Here is a 22,006-nt window from a genome sequence, read left to right on the forward strand (position 1 = left end):
AAAAGAAAGCATAATTTTAAATAAATAAGAGACGCCTTGTTGAAAGAATCCGGGGGAAAAAAGTCTCTGCTTCTAAGAAAATGCAAACAAATCCTTAGACCATGAAACCATGAGAAATAGGAACAGGAGTAGGCCATCTGGCCCTTCAAGCTGCTTCACCTTTCAATAGAATCATGGCTGATCTGACATTCTGCACAACGAGTTCACTGCCCTTTCCTCATAATATTTGATTCCACAACTAACCAAGAATCTATCTATCTCAACCTGAAATTAACAAGGACTCTATCCCCACAGCTCCCTATGGCAAGGAGTTCCAAAGACTCACAGCCCTCTGAGGGAAGAAATTCCTCTTCGTGTCAGCCTTAAATTAATGAGGTGTAATTCTGAGACTGTGACCTCTGGTTCTAGAGTCTCCCATGAGGGGAAACTTCTTCTTAGCATTTACCCTATCAAGCCCCTTAGGAACCCCACATGTTTCAATAAAATCACCTCTCATTCTTCTCATTTCCAGTAAGTAGCATCCCAACTATTTTTGTCTTTGGTCATAAAACAATCCCTCCCCTCTTTCGCTCATCCTAGTGAACTTTCTCTAAACTAACTCCAATGAACAATTGTTTTAAAAAAGGAGATCAAAATAGCTCACAGTTCTCCAGTTGTGGTGTCACCAGCACCTTATACAGTTGCAGCAAGACTTCCCTACTCTTTTACTCTAACTGCCTTGAGATAAGGGCCAACATTCCATCAGACTTCCACAGTACCCGCTGCACCTGTGTTCTAGATCCTCCATTTAAGATCAGTGTTCAGAGTTTCATAAACATTAGAATTCATTTTTTAAAAAAATACATCCCTTCACACAGTTAAAAACAAAAAGATGTCCTTCCAAATAGCCAGTCAATACTAGAGATGTACACTCACTACTTATCTTAATGTAACTTATTAGGAACAAAAACCCACCCGTCCTTTCTCTATTTACTTCTGAGCTCCCTTCTCACTTTCTGTTTACCATCATCTCTGCCACTTAACTGGTCCTCCCACCTACTGACTAATCCCTACCACTCCCTACCTGCAATCACCTATCACCATCCCACCTACCTTCCCCAGCCCCATCCCTCCTCTCTCTATTTATTACTGAGCTCCCTTCCCCCTCCCCATTTCTGAAAAAGGGTCCTGGCCCGAAATGTCAACTTTGCTGTTCCTCTGATGCGGCTTGGCCTGCTGTGTTCCTTTAGCTCCACACTGTGTTATCTCTGACTCTAGCATCTACAATTCTTACTATCTCCAACCTTAAATTTAGGTCTGGATGCTGGAAGTTCAGTCCATTAAGACCCAGCAAAGCAGAGGCACAGAGCTAAGGACCAAAACAATTCAGTTGTAATGTCACTATGTCTTTCCTTCAACTTGTTCCTGAAGATCATGGTTCACACTTCATACAACTACGTTGGAAATCTCACTCAAGTTTCTACACTTTATCTACAAGATCTCATGAGTGTTGTAGTGGAGAAACTACCAGGCGACACGGCGAATTCTTCAGGAAGTTAAACTTTTATTTGCAAACTAAAGCTGTGACAGTCAGAAAATGGTTTCCCGATTGCCCCCGATCCTCGTGGCTCGTTATTTTTTATACCTTTTTACTAACCTATTTTCTTCAAATTTTCAGCATGCCCAATGGTATTAATTGGTAAACAACTTATGTCACTACTCTTAGATCATTTCTATCTCATGACAGAGAGCCACTGCACCTGCACTTGAAGGTCAGTCAGAGTGGTTAGTGATTCTCTATCTTATCAGGTTACCGCTGTATTTTGAAAAGCTTATTGTCTACTATCTTGCTTTGCAGCGGCCTGAGGGTTAGTGAATTATGTAGCTTTAGCAGAATTAGTAAACAGTTTGCAGCCCAGAAGCCATTTTGTTGCTAACTTGCATCGAGAAGCCATTTTGTGCCTGTATCCAAGTTTCTTATTTATTATTACATCTGCCACAAGCAATTGAGCTGCCATTAACAGCTAATCTAGGTGTACTACCATTGTGTTACACTTCTTCGACATATGCTCAAGCACTTCACTCTATTAACGTACAACATTCTATTGATTATTGTAACACTCCATAAATCAGTACATCATCCTGCTGATCATTGTGAGATTTAACCCTTCGTCTGCCCCTATAATTTTAATTTCCATCAGTGTCCACAGGCCCAACTAGCTGATGGGAAAGGGAATAATTCCAACAGTATCCTGAGATCAACTCATCCATAAATCATTGACAAGATCTTCAATATTTCTGACCCACTCCATCTTACTGAGTGGGTGCTGCAGGAAGTGCACTAGTTCTCTTTTTTAAATAAACAATATGCTATCAGGCATGATGGTTTGGATGGGGAGGGAGGGGAAATGAAACAATGTAGTTGCAAAGATAATTTTGATCTGCTTATCTGTCATTAATCTGACACTTTTTCATAGATATCTCTGTACTTTCAAGTTTTTTATAACTTCAGCATCTGATGGGCATTAGGCTGTGGTTAGTTGGAGGCACAGTTTCCTAACCACTGATACAGCCTTCATTTTTACTTTGCAGTCCAACTCCCTGAGGGTTGGCTGCATATTTTATCTCTATGATCATTACACACTTGATATCCAGTGTGCCTTGACCTACATAGTTTGCACCATCTCTCGGTTAAATCTGAACTTGTCTGCTCCACTTTTAGATCTTTTCCCAAGAAAGTGCTCACTGACAGGAAAATTAAAAATTAATCAATTAACTATTTGACTCCGAAATTTTATTCATCGCTTTTAACCCTTATGCTTCTTAATCTTTAACAAAATGTTTTGCAGATATTCAGTCCACTCGATTGTCAGCAAAGTGACTGGAGATTTCAGTGACATTGCTATCAAGCAATATCCTGAGTGGAAAATAATATTCAGGATTGTCCTTTACAATCACAATTCTCTTGTTGGTAATTCAGTGTAATAATATAGTTATTTAAATAATTTAAATGCAATAATTCCATCTGACAAATCAAAGCAGCCTGTCTTTTTGTAGTTAGGGTATTTTAATAGGCCTGGTGTCTGTAAGAAGGGTATCTTTGACAGTACTGTCATGCAGCACTTACTGAACAGTAATGTTCTCATGTACTCGGTTCAGGTTCCACTGGGAGAACTTAATTTCCGAGTTTCTTTGTTACTCATTCATGGAATGAGGACATCACTGACCAGGCCAGTATTTGTCGCTCATCCTTAATTGCTCAGGGGTGGTTAAGAATCAACCACATTGCTATGGGTCTGGAGTCACATGTAGATCAGACTAGGTAAGGATGGCAGCTTCCTTCCCATACTGGCATTAATGAACTAGACTTCCCCCGCCCCTGACAACTGATTCATGGTCATCATTAGCATCTTGATTCCAGATTTTATTGAACTCAAATTCTACCATTTGCCGTAGCAGGATTTGAACCTGGGTCCCGAGAACATTACCTGGGTCTCTGGTTAACAGTTCAGTGAAAATACCACAAGGCCGTCACCTCTCCATTGCACACAGTAGTGTTAACGGGTACTTCTTTGGCGTGGAAAAAGGTTTGCAGTGGAAAACAGTCATATTGGATTTGAAACGTTAACAATGTTTTTCTCTCGACAGACACTGCCAGATCTGCTGAGGTTCTCCAGAACTTTCTGTTTTTACTTCAGAGTTCTGGCATAAACAGCATTTTGCCCTTATTCAAATCGACATTAACAAGCTGGTGGAACGTGCAGATAGGTGGCAGGTGAAGTTTAATGTGACTAGATGTGAGACAATACACTTTGTACAACAAACATTGAGAAACAAGATAAATAAATGGTATACTTCTGAAGTGTGTGCAGGAGCAGAAATGGGCGTATATGTGCATAAATCATTAAAGGTAACAGGATAGGTACACAAAGCTATTAAAACAACTTTCTACACTTGATTAATAGGGGCATGGAATCCAAGAGCAGAGAGGTTATGCTGAACTTACGTAAGGCACTAGTTAGATCTCACCTGAAGGATTGCATTCAGTTCTAGCAGCAACACTATTATGTGGATGTAAATGCATTGGTGAGTGGGCATAAGAAGTTTACAAGAATAGTTCCAGGGTTAGAGACTTGAGCTATGAGAATAATTGGAGAAGTTGGGACTGCTCTCTGGAAACGTGAAAGCTGAGGGGAAATTTAATTGAAGTTTTCTAAATCACGTGTGGTCTGGCCACAGTAGACAGGGTGAAACTGTTTCCACTTGTAAAAGGATCAAGAATCAGCAGATACAGTTTCCAAGTGTTTTGCAAAAGAAGTAAATACAAAGTAAGAAAAATCGTTCTCATACTAACATTGCACCACAACACTTTCATCCTTCCTCTTCGTACTTGAGTCTATGGGCCCATTTGGTTAACAGTACTCAAGAATGAACCATCTTAATGAGAATAAATAATGGTTTTAACAAGATGTAATTTATTGCGTTTAGGAATAGGCTGAAGTTGTATCTGTGGAGCAGTGTTAGTGTCCCTAGCTCTAAACGGGAAGGTCTGGATACATGTCCCATCTGCCATAGAGGTGTGTCGTAACATGTCCAAACAGCTGATTAAAAATAAGATATTGACGAGTTGTACATAATAACTAGGCCCATTATGATACTGCTCTTTCCCCTGCCAAAGACTATATTGGAAAGTGCTTAATCCCATCTCCAACACTGAATTTTTCAGATCCACTACATGGTACAAAATGTTTTACTAAGGCAAAGGCCTGAGATGAGCCATAGCTTAGCTCCTGTATACAGCTTCAATACTGATGCAGCTTCACTGCAGAGTGGTCTCCAGGTATGTCATAAAATAGAAATGATCTGTAGGCTGTTGTACTGTGGCGTGGGAGCAAATGGCTACCATCTGTTAATAAAAAGAATATATGACTGTATGGGTGCATATGTGTTACTATTCACTGCAAAGGCAGATGAGTAATTAGAACTTATTCATGACATGCATGTATTAAGGCACACGCTAACTTGTGGCGATGGAGAAAAATAGTTGGAGTAGATTGGCCACATGTTACACTCCCTGACTTCTTTCACAAATATTTACCACTTGAACTACTGATCTATTTAAAAATATTTTAATAAAAGCTAGAAAGTGATTTACAGCAGATTACAAGTCATGATACACCATTGTTAAAGTGGATGTATGAAGCAATTTATTTCCACAATCCTACATTGAGATCTGTGTGGAGTACTGCAACATTTTTAATTGACAAGCTTTTCATTTATTTTCTTCTTCATTCCATTGTTGTGTCTTCAGATTTCTGCTACTGCCTGAAACAAATGAACACATTTTATTCATTTTTCTCCATTTACTGCAAGATCTTGAGATTCCAGGCAATGCCAAAATATATTAATTGCTAACAATGTTTTTAAAGAGTAGAAAACAGAAATGTATTTATTAGCATGCATGTACAATAACATATTTCCATGTAACAGAAACTACACAATTTGGTTGAAAAGTAGTCAGAAACGATCTGTGGGTGAATATATTTGCTCATGCACTATGTATGCACAAATATTAAGACTTCCCACAATTTAATACTGTAATCTAATTGTACTGTCACTGCCATTTCATTTCAAATGGTGGTCATTTCAAACAGGATTCAATAAAATGGAAGAAATCAAAGGTGATTTACTGCCTAAGAATCCTGTGCATTTCAGATTTCTTTTTAAAATCGTGATGACTACTGTTTATGATGTGTAAATGTATTCTGTAGCTGTCTGAATAGGAAAACACATGTGTGTCACTCCCTGCTATAAATACTCTAAGTATTTCCAGATTTGGGTCATGGAGAACATATGAGATTTGAAAGAACCAATTTCCCAACTTCAGTCTGCTCACAGCTCAGAGCCGAGTTTGGCACAAATAAAAGGCAATCAAACATTCAAGACGAAATCAAATGCATTGTGAGCATCACAATAAGTAGGTTAGAGCATAAAAAAATCTGCCAGTGTACTTTGTGGGTGCGTGTGATAATGGGATGAAGGGTCTAGGCCCGAAACGTCAGCGTTTGTGCTCCTGAGATGCTGCTTGGCCTGCTGTGTTCATCCAGCTTCACACTTTGTTACTTTGTGGGTGCACTGGCTTTATGTGGACAGGTTGCAAATAGAATTAGCTATTTGCTCAGTCACAGTATTTTACACAGTAATCCCCACTACTAGAAACATGGTAATCACTATAAATAATCAACGTGTAAATGTACTTTTGTGAAAACTATTTCAAGAGTATCGGCTGTCTCTGAGCCAAAAGATCTAGGTTCAAGTCTCACACATGGACTTAATAGCCAAGAAAAGTATGTTCATAAAGTCGCTGAGCAGGTAGACTATCATCTAGAAGATGATTAGTTTATGGCAGGCTGTAAGTGCGGGACTGTCTCCTGGTCAGCCAAGCTTGGTGTGGAGTGGCCTCCCCCTTCAAGCTAAAACCTCTGGCTATATGTTCCAGGAAAAGCAAACTGTGAAAAAGGACATTGGCACGGGCTGCACCTGCCTCATGTGCCACTAGACATGGCAGAAAACCTATGAAGAAGTATTTGTCTATTTTTTAATCTAACAAGCGAGTTATGTCCTCAGAGAGTTAAATCATCGCTGGTGCAGCTACAGGTGCATGATGTGACACTTTAAAAATGTCAAGTTGATATAGTTGTGGACGAGCTATAAATTTGACAAAATGTCTCTCAACAAACATTTGAAATGTGTGAAAAGTCTGAGCTCCACTTGAGAAACAGATCGCCACAATATATAATTTAAAAAAATACTTTTCTTCTAGTTTGCATACATGTATTTGTCAGCCTTGGATTTGTACAAACTAATCCCTGAGTCAGTAGAATGTGATCTAAGAATTTTTTAAAAATCAATTTGTTCTTTGTGGGTTCTTGCTCTATGTAAATTGACTGCTATATTTCCCTATTTTACACTGAAAAAGAATCATGAAATGCTTTCGGACATCCTCTGATTTTACAAAGGTGCTATATGCAGCAAGTGTTGTGTTTCATAAACAACACAATTACAGGCTCTGCCTTTGACAGTGTGAACCCCTCGAGAAGCTTCACACTTGATATTGCACTTACCATTTCCGTTTGCAAACCCAACGACCATAACAATCACCAAGACAACAGCTTTGCAGGCAATGAGCAGAGAAATGTTCAACAGGGTGGGGTTGATTGCTGGAAAAATAATAAAATGGTAACAATCTTCCGGTGAAGTATTAAATGACAAGAATATTTAAAATTTTGAGGATTAGCGCAATCCCAATTTCTACTCTCAGACTCAGACTAGTTGTTGCTTAAAGTGCAGAACAAGGTCATGTGGCCCACTGTGTTCACACTGGTGAACAAAGATCTGACCGCACCAACCCCATATTTCATATTTTGGCCGATAGCCCTTGAGGCTGTGACAACCCAAGTGAATATCTAAATGCTGCTTAAATGGTATGAGAGTTTGTGATTCAGCTACCCTTTCAGCCAATGAGCTCCAAACTGCTACCACCTTCTGGTTGAAAATCTCTCATTAACTCTCCTTGGAGCTTTTGACCTCTCACCTTAAATCTATGCCTCCTGCTTATTGACCCCTTCGCCGATGGCTAAAGGGCCTTCCTCTCCACTCCAACTATATTTCTCATAATCTTATATATCTTGATCAGCTCCTCTGTCAACCTTTGCTCACCCAAAGAAATTATCTCAGTCTATCCAATCTTTCCTCATAGCTCAAACCCTCTTACCTAGGCAGCATCCTGGTAAATCTCCTCTGTACCTTCTCTAGTGCAATCTCATTCTCCCTTTAACATTGTGACCAGAACTACACCCAAAAGTCCAGCTGCAGCCTAACCTAAGTTTTGTACAAGTGTTCAGTGTTATTCTTGCTTCCGTGTACAGCAAATGTTAAGTTGCACAAACAAGTGAATTTTTTAAATTCATTCATGAGGTGTGATATTGTCCATCCCTGGAGAAGGTGGTGGTGGTGAGCTGTCTTCTTGAACTGCTGCAATTCTTGGGGCATAGGTGACCTCATGCTGCTGGAGGGAGATGCAGGATATTGATTTCCAGTGATTATGATGGAATAGCAATATAGTTCCAAGTCAGGTAGCGCCCTATCTTGGAAGGGAACTTGCAGGTGCTGGTATTCTCACGTGGTTGTTCTCATTGTTATTCTGGGTGGTAGGGCTTGTGGGTTTGGAAGGTACACACTGCTGTCACTGTGCATTGGCAGTGAAGGGAATAAATAATGTACAAGATGGTTGCGTGACTATCTAGGACAAAGTAGTCGACTTGATTGTGTCAAGCTTCTTGCAGGTGCTTGGAGGAGCACCCATTTCTCTTTCATCAAATTGACTGACTCTGCAAAGTGACAGGCTAGTGCAATCTCTTACCATACTCAGTAATGTGTTTCCACGCTGTCCTGCATTTACTCTTCCATTCCCCATCCTTATTCCAAACTTCTTTTGTCCAATTCTTTTTCTATTTCCTTGTATTGAGACCCAGCTGCTGTTCCTTAAGTTCCTCCTCAATCAACCTCGAACCACTCATGTTTCACTGCAATCCCATTTCTACTTCCTATTGGTTCCCTTTCTCATGAAACAAGCTCTACCCTTTCAAGATTGCCTTTGTGGATTTTCTCTATCAAAAACAGATATTAACTCATTTGCAATGCCTAACAATTTCTCCGTTGTTAACCCCTCTCTCCATGCAGGACCTTTTGGTTGTGTTATCACTTCTGAATTCCATTTTCATTTAACAAATAAGATCCTACTTGACAGATAACAACAAAATTGCACGATCAAAGCCAATACTTTTTATGGTGTGACCTTGGTGTACTATTACTCCTGCTGTCCTCAGTCGCTCTTCAGGGTTTGACGCAGCAAAACACATTGTTCTTCTCCATTGTCCAGACTTACTGGGACAGTTCTTGCATGGTTTCACTCTTACTTGCCTGAATGTAACCAATACTTAATGGTTTCTCTTCTTGCAACTGGTATTATCTTTGGAGTCATGAAATAGTCTATCCTGGCTTCCTTCCCTTTCCTCAGGCTATTCCTTGATTTCATGATTTTGTATGCTCACTGTTAATACCCACTTTTCAAATGTAATGTTCATTTGCATTGTGTCATAATATCTGTTTGATGTTAGGCCATGGATAAGTTGAACTGAGCTTTGGGAAGACTGAGACCATTATAGGAACAAGAGTAAAGAAACGAGTAGGTCCGAAGCAAGGAGGACACAGTCAAATGCCATGTGGCAGGGAATGGCCTGTACACTGACAAGGAGTTGGTCGTGAGGTTCAGGCCCTGGCAAGTATCAGGTACATCTCCGGCCTGCTGAACTGCATCAAAATAGACATTGAAATCAAAGGCTACAGTGCCTCCTACAGGCCTCCTAAGATAGGGAAAGGGCTTCTTGTTTGATCTCTATAAATTTACCTATATGTGATGGTAAAATGCAATGCAATAACTACATCCCTAGTGCCCTAACCTGCTAGCATAAGGCAATCAAGGCATCATGCATCTGTAAACAGCCGTCTAACCTGCTCCACCATTCAACATGAACATATCTCACCCTTCGACTCCACTTTCTAGCCTACAACCCCTCCCTAAAATCCCATGATTCTCTGAGAAGGAAAACAAATCTGTCTATGTCAGCCTTAAACAACAATCGAGTATCCTTAACCCTAAGGGCTAGAGAATTTCAAAGTTTCACAACTCTGAATGAATTCGCTTCTTCTAATTTAGGTCTTAAATGATTGGGCCCTTATCCTGAGACTGTGCCTAGTGGTTTGGAGTGCCCTTTTTTATAAATTGCCTCCATTCCACCAAAACCATGGGTAACATTTGGAATCTCAATGCAATTGAGCTACTTTTAGGTAGAAGCGAGGAGGAACAGAAATGGTTAGATTTCAGGATCTGAAATCAAATCCCAACTGGTCTGCTGAATGAGCTGTTACTCTGAGTTGACTGTTCAATAATATTCATGGTTCCCTTCCTGCAGCTGATACTATTGTATTTTCTTCATGTAATAACATTTACTTCTCCATTGTTCAAAACTATATTATAAGAAAACTGCTTTATGCTGTAAAAATCAAAACTAAATGCACTCAAAAGAATGCAACATGGTTCGACATTTTAATTCAAGGTCAGAAAGGAGAGATTGATGGCTTAACATTATGCTTTTCAAATACAAAAATTACAATTAAAAGCAGAGGTGCTTGAGTTACTCGTGGCAATGTTGCATTACTATATAGAGCTTTTTTAAAGTCCTCTTAAAATGAACGTAACTCACCGTAAATTTGCACATTTATTGAACCGCTTGCAATGATCTGTGATGAGAGGTATGTAGCAGCACAGCAGTAGTAATCTCCAGCATCTCCATGTTGAAGGTTGGACAGAATCAGTGTAAAATCATACCTATTCGTTGCCATTGATTCATTGTAGAATCTGCCACTGTTAATTGGTATCGGCTGGCTACAATTTTCATTATCCTTTGTCCAAAATACTTTCAGTGTTTTACGCAAATTCTCACCAAATTTCATGGTACACTGAAGCTTTAGGAAGGCTCCTTTGTGTCCTCTCATTTTGGAATTGGGAACAATCATCTTGAGTTCTTAGGATTAAAACATAAAACTATTTGTGATCATGAGATTTAATAAAATGTGTTTTTGTGGCTGACAGTATTGCAAAAGCAGAGAAGTCTTATCGCATGGATGGAAGCCATCCAGTCTGTTGTGTCTGTACCAGCTCTTCGAATAAGTACCATTACCTGGTGCTAATGTCCTGCTGTTTCTTCATATCCTTGTATATTCTGTTTGCTCAAATAATCATCCAATGCCTTCTTAAATGCTATAGTTGAACCTGCTCACACCACACTTCCAGGCAGTCCATTCCTTAGCCTAACCACAGACTGAGTGTAAAACCAGTTTTCTCATATCAATTTTTCTTCTTTTGCAAAGCATTTTAAATGTATGTCCTTTCGTTCCTGTTCAAGCTGGGACAGTTTCTCCCTAACTACTCAATCCTGCCCACTCGTGATTTTGAAAAATTCTATTGGATCTACTCAGCTTTCTTCTCTCCAAAGAGTCCCAATGTCATCTTCATCTATCCTCATAACTGAAATTCCTTATCCCTGGAACCATTCTTGTAATTCGCCTCTGCACCCTGTCCAATGTGTTCACATCCTTCCTACAATGTGGCACCTTGAACCATACACAATACTTCAGCTGAGGTCTAACCAGCATCTTATGCAAGTTCGACATCTCCTCCTCACTCTTATACTCTATGCCCATATTAGTAAAGGAGAGAATACTATCTGACTTACTTACTGCTCTTTCCACCTGCCCTGTCACTTTCAATGATCTCTGCACCCCACTTAGAATTGTAGCCTATTTAATATTGCCTTCAATATTCTTCCTACCAAATTGCATCACCTCACACTTCTCTGCATTGAAATCCATCTGCCAACTATCTGTTCACTCTACCAACTTGTTTGTGTCCTTTGAGAATTCTACGCTGACCTCCTTATAGTTTAAAAATCTTCCAAGTTTCATGTGATCTGCAAACTTTGAAACTGCCTCAGGCACATTAGATCTAGATCATTTATATACATTGGGAAAGGCAAGGGCTCCAATAACAACTATTGGGGAATTGCACTCTGCATCTTCCTCCAACCCCAAAAATATCAATTGTCTATTACTACATGGTACTTCATACATAGGAACTGTCTCAGAGTAGATCATAGATCAGAGAATTCCCACGGTGTGGAAACAGGCCCTTTGGCCCAACAAGCCCGGACCGACCCTCAGAGCATCCCAAACAGACTCATCCCCCTATAACCCACCTCATCTACACAGCCCTGAACACTATGGGCAAGTCAGCATGGCCAATCCACCTAGGCTGCACACCTTTGGACTGTGGGAGGAAACCAGACGAAACCCGTGCAGACACAGAGAGAATGTGCAAACTCCACACAGATAGTCACCTGCGGCTAGAATCGAACCCTGGTCCCTGGTGCTGTGAGGCAGCAGTGCTAACCACTGAGCCACCGTGCCAAAGAGAGAAAGGGGTAAGATATATGATGGCTGACAATGAAGATCTGGGAAAGAGAATGGTTCTAGAAGGTGAAGGAGGGCAGCAAGGTGGAGAGTTCTGGGAAGCTGTTCTATAATAAATGGAGAGTGTGATTGGAGGAATAGCTACAAATGCTGGGAATTAGGAGCTTAGGGTATATGCAGCAATGTTGAACTAGAGAGTATCACTGGTATATGGTGGGACAAAGCTATGAAATATTTGAAAATGAGAATGTGGATCTCTTAATTGTGCTCGGGCACAAGAAGGCGATGCAGATTCGCGAGGGTGATGGTGATCGGAGTGCTGGAAATCTGGTATGTTACAGCACATGGCACAGAAAACTCACAAGAAGATTGGATCAACAAACATCAAGGTGTTACATGCATTGAATAAGGTCTGAATAGTGCTGGGAAGATGTACAGAAGAAAGATGGTATTGTTTCAGAGGTGCTTGTGGTTATGCATCGGATAAGACTAACATCATCTCAAACATGAGCAGGATACGAGGCTCAGCCTAATAACCAGGTTCAGGCCAAAAACTGAACAATCGCTTTTCACTGTAGATTTCCATTCCCTTACACTTCCACCATCCTGAGAATGGTCTGCTCCTTTCTGGGATGAAAGCCCACTTAGTCCTCACCCATCAGAGTCCTTGACTGCACTGAACTTATATTTTCATTGTTGCTCCAAATAACATATCGCTGTGCAAATCCATACTTCTCCAGGCTATGCCTAGCTATTTCTGGGATTTATCTATCAGCCTTTGTTCCAACCCCATTCCAGACGACTAATGAAACTCAGCTGATCGAGTCCCACAACTCTTTATCTTGTATTTTCTGTCACAGACACATCTTTTCTCACAATACCAGCTTCCATGCCAGTGTAACCAATGTGTTTTCTTTATTCCTCCAGTGAGGTTTTCCTGCCAAGCTGATTGATTGGACCCTCAATTTTGTATGTTTAATGCTCTTTCTGCAGTCACTCTTTCCCCACAACTATGACAAGCCTGTATTTTCTACCAGCCTACACACTTAACAGATCAACCTCCAACAGTTTTGCTCCATACAGCATGATGTTATACCTTTTTAACATCCGAGGGACCACAATATCCTGGTCCACATTTTACACATTGCCAACATTCCCACGCCTCTTTTCAATAAATCTTCTTACAGGAGATGCAAAAATTTGCCTTTTCACCTCCTTTCTTCTCACTGTCCAAGACACCAAACATTTCTTCCAAGTCACTTCATTGTAGTTCTTTTGGTATGTTGTACTGTAATGCACTGCTCAGGTCTGCTAATGATGCTGTGTCCTCCGTTGTTAGGAGAACAAGCAAAGATCGTATTTTGCTGAACTCTTCTGTCCAGGTCAATCATGAGCCAAAGTTTCTGACAGTCAATTTTATTTATCCACTGCAGTCGACGTCTGACACCTCGGTTCTTGGCCTCCTACACTTCACTGAAACTCAACAGAAACACAGTAATGTATCTGATGAGGCACATTTTCATCTTCCCAAGTAAAATACTGTGATCAACAATTTAAAATCTTGGCAACTTCTCACATTTTCTTTTCACAGACTAACAATAAATAATGATTTGCTATTTTCATTTATAGCTCTTCAAGGTTTTCATCTTTATTTACCCCACTACCTTCATTTTTTTTCTCTGTAACTGTATACCATTTGTCATGTTATATTATAATAATAAAACAAAGAACTCCGGATCCAGGAAATCTAAAGTGAAAACAGAAATTGCTGGTGAAACTCAGCAGGTCTGTCAGCATCTGTGGGAAGAAAGCAGAATTGACATTGAGTCCAGAGCCGAGTTCTGATGGAGAGTGGCCAGATTTGAAATGCTACCTGTATTTTCATTCCACAGATACTGCCAGACCTGGCAGCAATTTCTGTTTGTGTGTCACTTTATGTCTCCTGCCTTGAACCTTTATCATAGACCATTCCTTCTGTTCCTCCCCTGCTTTTAATGTTTCTGAAGTGCTTACAAACTGTTCCATCCCTAGCTTAGCCACTTTTGAAGAAAGTTAACTCTGTTCTCTCTTTACAGATTGGCCTCCTCATTTCTGTTTGACTTCAGATTTCTGTTTTCTGATTAAGTGTGACGCATCAATAACTTATCTAGTCACGCTATAGGTTTGGAAATTCAACAGTATTACAACTATCCCATCCATTTCACAGATGCATCCTGTCAACTGAATGCCATTTATAAATTAAGCTACAGGAGATTAAGCCACATAGCTGGCTGCAGTCTGCTAGAGGGTAAATGGAGCAATATAAGGTCCTCTGTTGCAGAAAAGCTCTCAATCACATACAACTCTGTTGTGATGGTTACATAGCCAAAGTATGCAGGAGGTATAGAATCATACAGATATACAGCACAGAAATAAAGCCTTTGGTCCAGCTCGTCCATGCTGACCAGATATCTCAGATAAATCTAGTCCCATTTGCCAGCATTTGGCCCATGTGCCTCTAAACCTTTCCGATTCATATACCCACCCAGATGCCTTTTAAATGTAATTGCACCAGCCTCTACTACTTCCTCTGGAAGCTGAATCAATATACACATCACCCTCTGCATGAAAAAAGTTTCCGCTTACGTCCCTTTTAAATTTTTCCACTCTCGCCTTAAACCTATGCCTTATAGTGGTTAGCACTGCTGTCTCACAGCACCAGGGACCCAGGTTCGATCCCGGCCTTGGGCGACTGTCTGTGCGGAGCTTGCACATTCTCCCCGTGTCTGCGTGGGTTTCCTCCAGGTGCTCCGGTTTCCTCCCACAGTCCAAAGATGTGCAGATTAGGTGGATTGGCCATGCTAAATTGCCCATAGTGTTCAGGATGTGTAGCTTAGGTGGGTTATAGGGGGAATGGGTCTGGGTGGGATGCACTGAGGTTCGGTGTGGACTTGTTGGGCCAAGGGGCCTGTTTCCACACTGTAGGGATTCTGTGAGTTCTAGTTTTGGACACCCCACACCGAAGAAAAGACCTTGCCTGTTTACCCTATCTGTGCCCTTCATGATTTTATAAACCTCCATAAGATTATCCCTCAGCTTCTGATGCTCCAGAGTAAAAAGCCCCAGCTTATTAAACCTTTCCATTTAGCTCAAACCCTTCAACCTTACTTTCTGAACCTTTTTTCAAGTTTCACAACATCCTTTCTGTAGCAAGGAGACTAGAAATGCATGCTGTATTCCAAAAGTGGCCTAATAGCTGCAACATAACCTCCCAACTCACATACTCGATGCACTCACCAATAGAGGCAAGCGTACCAAACACCTCCTTCACTTTCCTTTCTACCTGCAACTCCACTTTCAAGGAACTACGAACCTGCACTCCAAGGTCTCTTTGTTTAGCCACACTCCCAGGACCTTATCACTAAGTGTACAAGTCTGCCCTTATTTGCCCTTCCAAAATGCAACACCTCACATTTATCCAAATTAAACTCCATCTGCCACTCATTGGCCAATTCGCCCATCTGGTCAAGATTCCATTGTACTCTGAGGTAACTTTCATTGCTGTCCACTACACCTCGTACCTCTTGTATTCACATCCAAACCATTTATATAAATGACAAAAAGCAGTGGGCCCAGCACCGATCCTTGCGGCACACCGCTAGTCACAGGCATCCAGTCTGAAGAGCAGCCTGCCACCACTACCCTCTGTCTTCTACCTTTGAGGCAGTTTTGTATCAAAGGACACCCCGTAGTCCATGTGATCGAGCCATGCTAATCAACCTACCATGAGGAACCTTGTCAAATGCCTTACTGAAATCCATATAGGCTGATAGGTGCAGGGAAAGGTGAATGACTAAGGAAATTGAGGTTGTGGTCAAGAAGAAGGAGGAAGCATGCGTCAGGTATAGACAACGGAGAAAGTGAATCCTTAGAAGATTATAAAGGCAGTAGGAGTATATTTAAGAGGAAAATCAGGAGGGCAAAATGGGTACATGAGACAGCTTTGGCAAATAGGGTTAAGGAGAAACCAAAGTGATTTTATAAATACATTAAGGACAATAGGGTATCTAGGGAGAGAATAAGGCCCCTTACAGATCAGCAAGGCTGGCTATGTGTGGAATCATAGAAGATGGGGGGAGATAGTAAATGAGTATTTTGCACCAGTGCTAACTGTGAAGAAGGATATGGAAGATATAGAACATAGGGAAATAAACAGTGATATCTTGAAAAATGTCCATATTATAGAGGTGGTGGTGCTGGAAGCATAAAAGTGAGTAAATCCTCAAGACCTGATCAGGTGGACCCTAGAATTCTGTGGGAAGCTAGAGAAGTGATTGCTGAGCCCCTTGCTGAGACATTTGTATAATCAATAGCCACAGGTGAGGTGCCAGAAGATGGGAGGTTGGCTAATGTGGTGACACTATTTAAGCAAGGTAGTAAGGAAAAGTCAGGGAACTTTAGGTCACTGAGCCTGCCATCGGCGGCGGGCAAGGTATTGGACGGAATCCTGAGGGACAGGGTTGACATGTATTTAGAAAGGCAAGGACTGATTAGGGATGGTCAACATGGCTTTGTGTATGGGAAATCATGTCTCATGAACTTGATTGCATTTTTTGAAAAGGTAACAAAGGGCACTGATTAGGGCAGAGCGGTGAACATGATCTATGTGGACTTCAGCAAGGTGTTCGACAAGGTTCCTCATGGTAGATTGGTTAGCGAGGTTAGATGACTATTCCTAGCAGTTTCAGAAATGACTGACTAGAATGCATTTAAGACTGCATGGTACCATATGTCCTTGGTTGAAAGATGTAACAACAACCAAAGTTTGACTGGATTTGTTTAGAGAATTGAGCCTTGGACATGTCTTGAAATTTCAAAACATTACACACTTGAAAAAAAAACTGAAAATTATTCTTTATTCATACTTACTTTTTACCAAGATTGTTACCATGTGGCCCATCACAGTGGCTGGACTGTAAGTAGGGAGTCGGCCCTGACACTGATAGACTCCACGGTGGTTCATGTGAACAGGGGAGACCCGAAGGACAGAAGTCATTGTACCTGGTCCAAAATGAGTACACGATGTGGTCCGATTGACAAAATCCTTCAGCTGAGGTAACAATGTGCAACCTGTTGACGTCTGCTTACACCAATTTACTTCTGGTAGGGAGGAACTATTCCTGCAGTAATTGGTGGTGCATGAGAGAGAAATTTCAGTACCTTCCACAGCATAGATTGTAGATTTTGAATAAGTGAGTTCGAGTTGACACTTCTTTTGATTGTATCCTGAAATTGAGGAGGGAAAAAGGAATGACTATTTGATGCTTTGTGAAATAATAATTTGAAGAAAATTAGTGTCATTCATTTTCAGTGGTTGTGTCGATAATGAGTTCTTTGATGAAATAATGAAACAAATTAATAAAGGAATGCAGTGCACATGGCTTTTACAAGATGAGTAGAATAAAGCATGCAACTGAGTAAAATAAATATATATGGTACTGAAGCGAATGAAGCAGACAGATCTCCAGTAGATGGCTTAAGGATAGAAAGGAAAATCGTGGGTCACTTGATATTTTGAAGACTCTTAGAATGTAATATTGATTGCGACAAAAGTGATCAAGCTATATTGAATTGTAGTATGAAATTTTTGTTAGAGTATAATTTTATTTGCTCTTTGCAATGTGTAAAATAATGGTGTTGAGACCAAAGTTTCCTACAGATCGAGCTATCATTAACTTCCAAGTCCCATGAGCTAATTGTACAGGAACATGATGTATAGATGCCAGCGTTGGACTGGGGTGGACAGAGTCAGAAGTCACATGATACCAGGTTATAGTCCAAAAGGTTTATTTGAAATCACAAGCTTTTGGAGCTGGTGTTGTGTGACTTCTGACTTTGTACAGAAACAGGCAAATATTGTAAGAAAGAGAAGTAAGGTAGGGCAACAGGGAACTGCTTGTGACTGGATAATTGTGATTTGGGCTTTTGCTAGCACAGAGATTTTTTTCAGGTGAAAAGTACAATCATAGGCATGAAGAAGCCATCTGCTTTCATCACACTACCTCTTAAATCAGACCACGTACATTCTTTTTATGGCTTTTGTTAATTACTGCTTATGTGCTTGGATGTTACAAACTTTGCTTATCTACTGTGACGGAAGCCAGTGATTTCAATTTTAACCAAATGGATGGTAAAAGGGACTTAAAAACCATTTGTTTAAAATAAATGAAGTATTGTAAACAGTGGTGCCCTCCTGCTACACTCCATCCAATACAGCTTGATCACTTATGTTACTAACAATAGTACATTCTAACAGGCTTCAAAATATTGAATGGCCAAAATTTTGTTTGCTATCTCTCAGCCTAGATTCTATCCTTGTGTTAACAACACAAATACAAAACTTACCATGGACTGGAAATCTATTCTTTTTACTTGGTTCACTGCAGTACCATATGTATGTATTTTACTCAGTTGCATGTTTTATTTTACTCATCTTGAAAAGCCATGTACAATATATCCCTATATCAATTTTCTCCATTATTTTCTCAAAGAGCTCATTATCCAGACAACCATTTTGGATTTGAAAAATGGAGTACAATAAAATATTTTCAAACAGCTAAAAAAGTGTTTAACTATAATATAATTTCAGAAAGACAAATGGGTTAGTAAGTTGCTTAGACAGATCTCTAAAGAAATTGGGCATGCTATATATGTAGGGAAAATGAAAAAGGCAACATACACTCATTCATAAAACTTTAAAATGAGAAGCAAAAATATATAGAGGACAAATTGCTAATGCCGTCAAAAAGGAAATGCGGTTGTTACTTTTATAGAAATGGGGATAAAAAGCAAAAACAAATAAGTAATGCAAAAATTATGCAGAATGCGGCTTAGACAACATTTACATTGCCATATTACTGGAAGAATTGCTTAAGACTGATAACAGTGATGAGATTCGGTTATTAAGAGGATGAGAGCAATTTGGGTTCTTTGCAAAGGATGGAAAATGTTTGCGAAGATATGCTGGGGACAGAAGTTAGTTGTGATTTTAATGATTAGCACCAAAGGAGGTGCTTGGTAACATTTTTAGAAGATTTCAGAAAATAGAATATCTTTTAGTTTAAATGGTGAGAGGGATTTTTTAAAAACAAAATGTGACAAACCTGCCAATCCCTAACTACCCATTTAAGAGACAGAGAGAGAAGTTTCATATGTGCCAGAGATGGTAAATACTTTCCTGAAAGTACATTAGTGAACCAGATATGTCTCTATAATAGCCACCATTACATTAGTTTTTAATTTGGATTTATTGAATTCAAATTTCACCCTCTACCAAGGTGGGATTTGAACCTAGGTCCCCAGGACATTAACCTAGGGTTCCAGGTTATTTGACTTGTGACATTACTAACATGCCACTAGCTCCCTACAATAAGAAAGCGAATAAGGAAGTGTTGTAATAGATTCTAATACACAGAATTACCCTCAATTCACGACCACCAGAAAAAAAGGTGGCCACTGCAGGCAAAAAGAAGTTCGTGTGAACTAATACTAACCTTGGGTCACCTCTGATGGGGCATACCCCGAGCTGACCTTGTCAGAATTCACATTAAGTTGGTTGTTGGAACTCAGTTGAATTTCAGCCTTGATTCCTCCTTTCTTGACCTGATTTCCTTCTATCTAACCCCTCTTCCTCACACTCTTTTTTTTCCCCTCTTTCTCTATATCTGAGCCCCTTTCTCTTACCCCTCTCACTATCTTAGTCTGCCCCTTTTGACATTAAGAAAATAATGCATGGGACTCTGCATTTCAAAGCTTTCCACTAACATCATTATTCCACTCATAAACATTTCATGTTGAAATTAAAATGGCCATGTTTTTTTTCCCCAGAGAGATTCAAATCCAATTTGACAAAAGGCAAGAGATAGTAGGAACTGCAGATGCTGGAGAATCTGACATAACATGGTGTAGAGCTGGATGAACACAGCAGGCCAAACAGAATCAGAGGAGCAGGAAAGCTGATGTTTCAGGTCTGGGCCCTTCTTCAGAAAATGGTTTCGCAGTGGGGTTAAAATTGTTTCAGAGATAAGGTCTAGGCCCGAAACATCAGCTTTCCTGCTCCTCTGATGCTGCTTGGCCTGCTGTGTTCATCCAGCTCGACACCTTGTTATCTTGGTAAAAGGCAATTTCTTTTTAGAAAATTGAAAGAAAGAATAATCAGCGGGAGGGTCAGCCGATTAGTCCCTCTCCCCCCAAACTCTTATTATCTTATACTAGTGATGTGACTCTCATCTCCTTTCTGTTCTTCTTAGCCACAGGCTCCTTGAAAAACTCCTAACCCCAGAGCTGGCCCATCGACTCCTGGCCTTGGGCTACTCATTGATCTTCCAAATACAGACTACTGCTCTCCCATGTTTGTTGCTCATAGTCTCACCAGTAAGGCCTGCAGCAGCACAACAGGACAGAAGGAGCGTCTGATGGAAGGGGCAGCTCCTTGCAAAGTCTTCCTCTTCTAGTTAAGTGTACTTGCAACTGTGGCTTCAAATAAAACAAATTCACTTTTCATCATTATTTCCTGGTCAATCACACAGATCCAATGTAAGATTGTTTAATTATGGGCACCCTCTGAATGAACTGTAAATTCGCTCTAGCAGTAAAACAAATATTGGGTCCCTACAAAGTCCTCTAGTGAGCCATTTGTGGCCTGCCAGCCATAGATAGCGCACCCCAATAAGATCTTACAAAGGTAAAGTCACCAAAATCTTACCAGGCCATAGACTCAGTCTCTCATTAGAGACAGACAGGTGACTGGCAGTAGTTTTAACCCGAGTGTCACCACCACTGAAGAAGGGAGAGATTGAGAGGAGAACACTTTGTGGCAACCTCAGCCTGTGCAGGAATTTCACTCACATTGCTGGCATCACTTAGATCGCAAACTGGCTGTCCAGCCAACCAAGCTAACCAACCCCCTAAAGATGATTTCATGACGGCACAGAGAACGGGTGGACTACTCAGTTCTTAGAGAAAACCGACGAGTACAATTGGCCAAAAGACATCCTTCTGTGTTATTGTATTTTTTCACACCTTTAGATACTTTAGAGGAGGGTAAATTTCAATTGCATTTTTAATGAAGTTAATTTATTTGTTATATACTCCCAGACAAGTCTTTAATCCTAATTTAGGAGTGGAGAAACATGGACCCTACCAGCACAATCTTTTTCATTAACCAAGAAAACACAAAATGATAGCATACTCTATTAGTTTTCATTTATAATTCAAATATAACTGTACACAACAAGTTTTCCTATGTATTAACAAAATTATTTGAACACCGAACAGAAAGATTAAAGGTTAACTTGTGGAGTTTTTGCAGGTAGGGGGAGGAATGGTTGAAAGAACTCCTTTCACATAGAAATGGTTACAATTCTATTCAGAGATAGTAGGAACTGCTGATGCTGGAGTCTGAGATAACAAGGTGTAAAGCTGGATGAACACAGCAGGCCAGGCACCATCAGAGGAGCAGGAAAGCTGATGTTTCAGGTCTGGACCCTTCTTCTAATGTTCTGACGACAAGCTACTTACAAAAGAAAATCTTTTGTAAGGCTTGGAATTAATTAATTACTGAATTTTATGAACATGCCTACCTTGTACAGCAGACATCCACCAAGTAATTATCAAGAATAACCTGCTGAGAGGCATCATTACACACTTAGACTGTCGACGGTCCTTCCCGACTGTTTTCAAAGTGCTGCTTTCAATACAAATTTTGCTTCAAAGAAACGCTGTATCCATTGAAACAATGTGCAAAGCACTGTGCTCTTTCTTGTTGCCTGAACCAGAACGTGGCATGAAGGACAATATTTTGCTGCAAGCAGGAAGTGGCTTTTAAAAAAAACCCACCAATAAAACAATGTAGTTTATCATCAGTTGCTGACAATGAACATGACCTTTCCACATCCCC

General features: G+C 40.3%; 1 protein-coding gene across 1 annotated transcript; it reads right to left on the bottom strand.

The window, feature by feature from the left end:
- Positions 1–5,131: 5,131 nt before the first annotated feature.
- LOC125466021 (uncharacterized) lies at positions 5,132–21,882 on the bottom strand. Its single transcript, XM_048560116.2, has 5 exons — positions 21,690–21,882; positions 16,978–17,334; positions 10,305–10,625; positions 7,104–7,199; positions 5,132–5,304 (listed from the first exon to the last, which is right to left on the bottom strand). Exons 1-5 carry the CDS (start codon positions 21,745–21,747, stop codon positions 5,252–5,254), a joined length of 885 nt encoding a protein of 294 aa, XP_048416073.1. The 5' UTR covers positions 21,748–21,882; the 3' UTR covers positions 5,132–5,251.
- Between the last annotated feature and the right edge of the window lie 124 nt (positions 21,883–22,006).

Source organism: Stegostoma tigrinum, chromosome 30, assembly GCF_030684315.1.
Source record: "Stegostoma tigrinum isolate sSteTig4 chromosome 30, sSteTig4.hap1, whole genome shotgun sequence".
Lineage (NCBI taxonomy): Eukaryota > Metazoa > Chordata > Chondrichthyes > Orectolobiformes > Stegostomatidae > Stegostoma > Stegostoma tigrinum.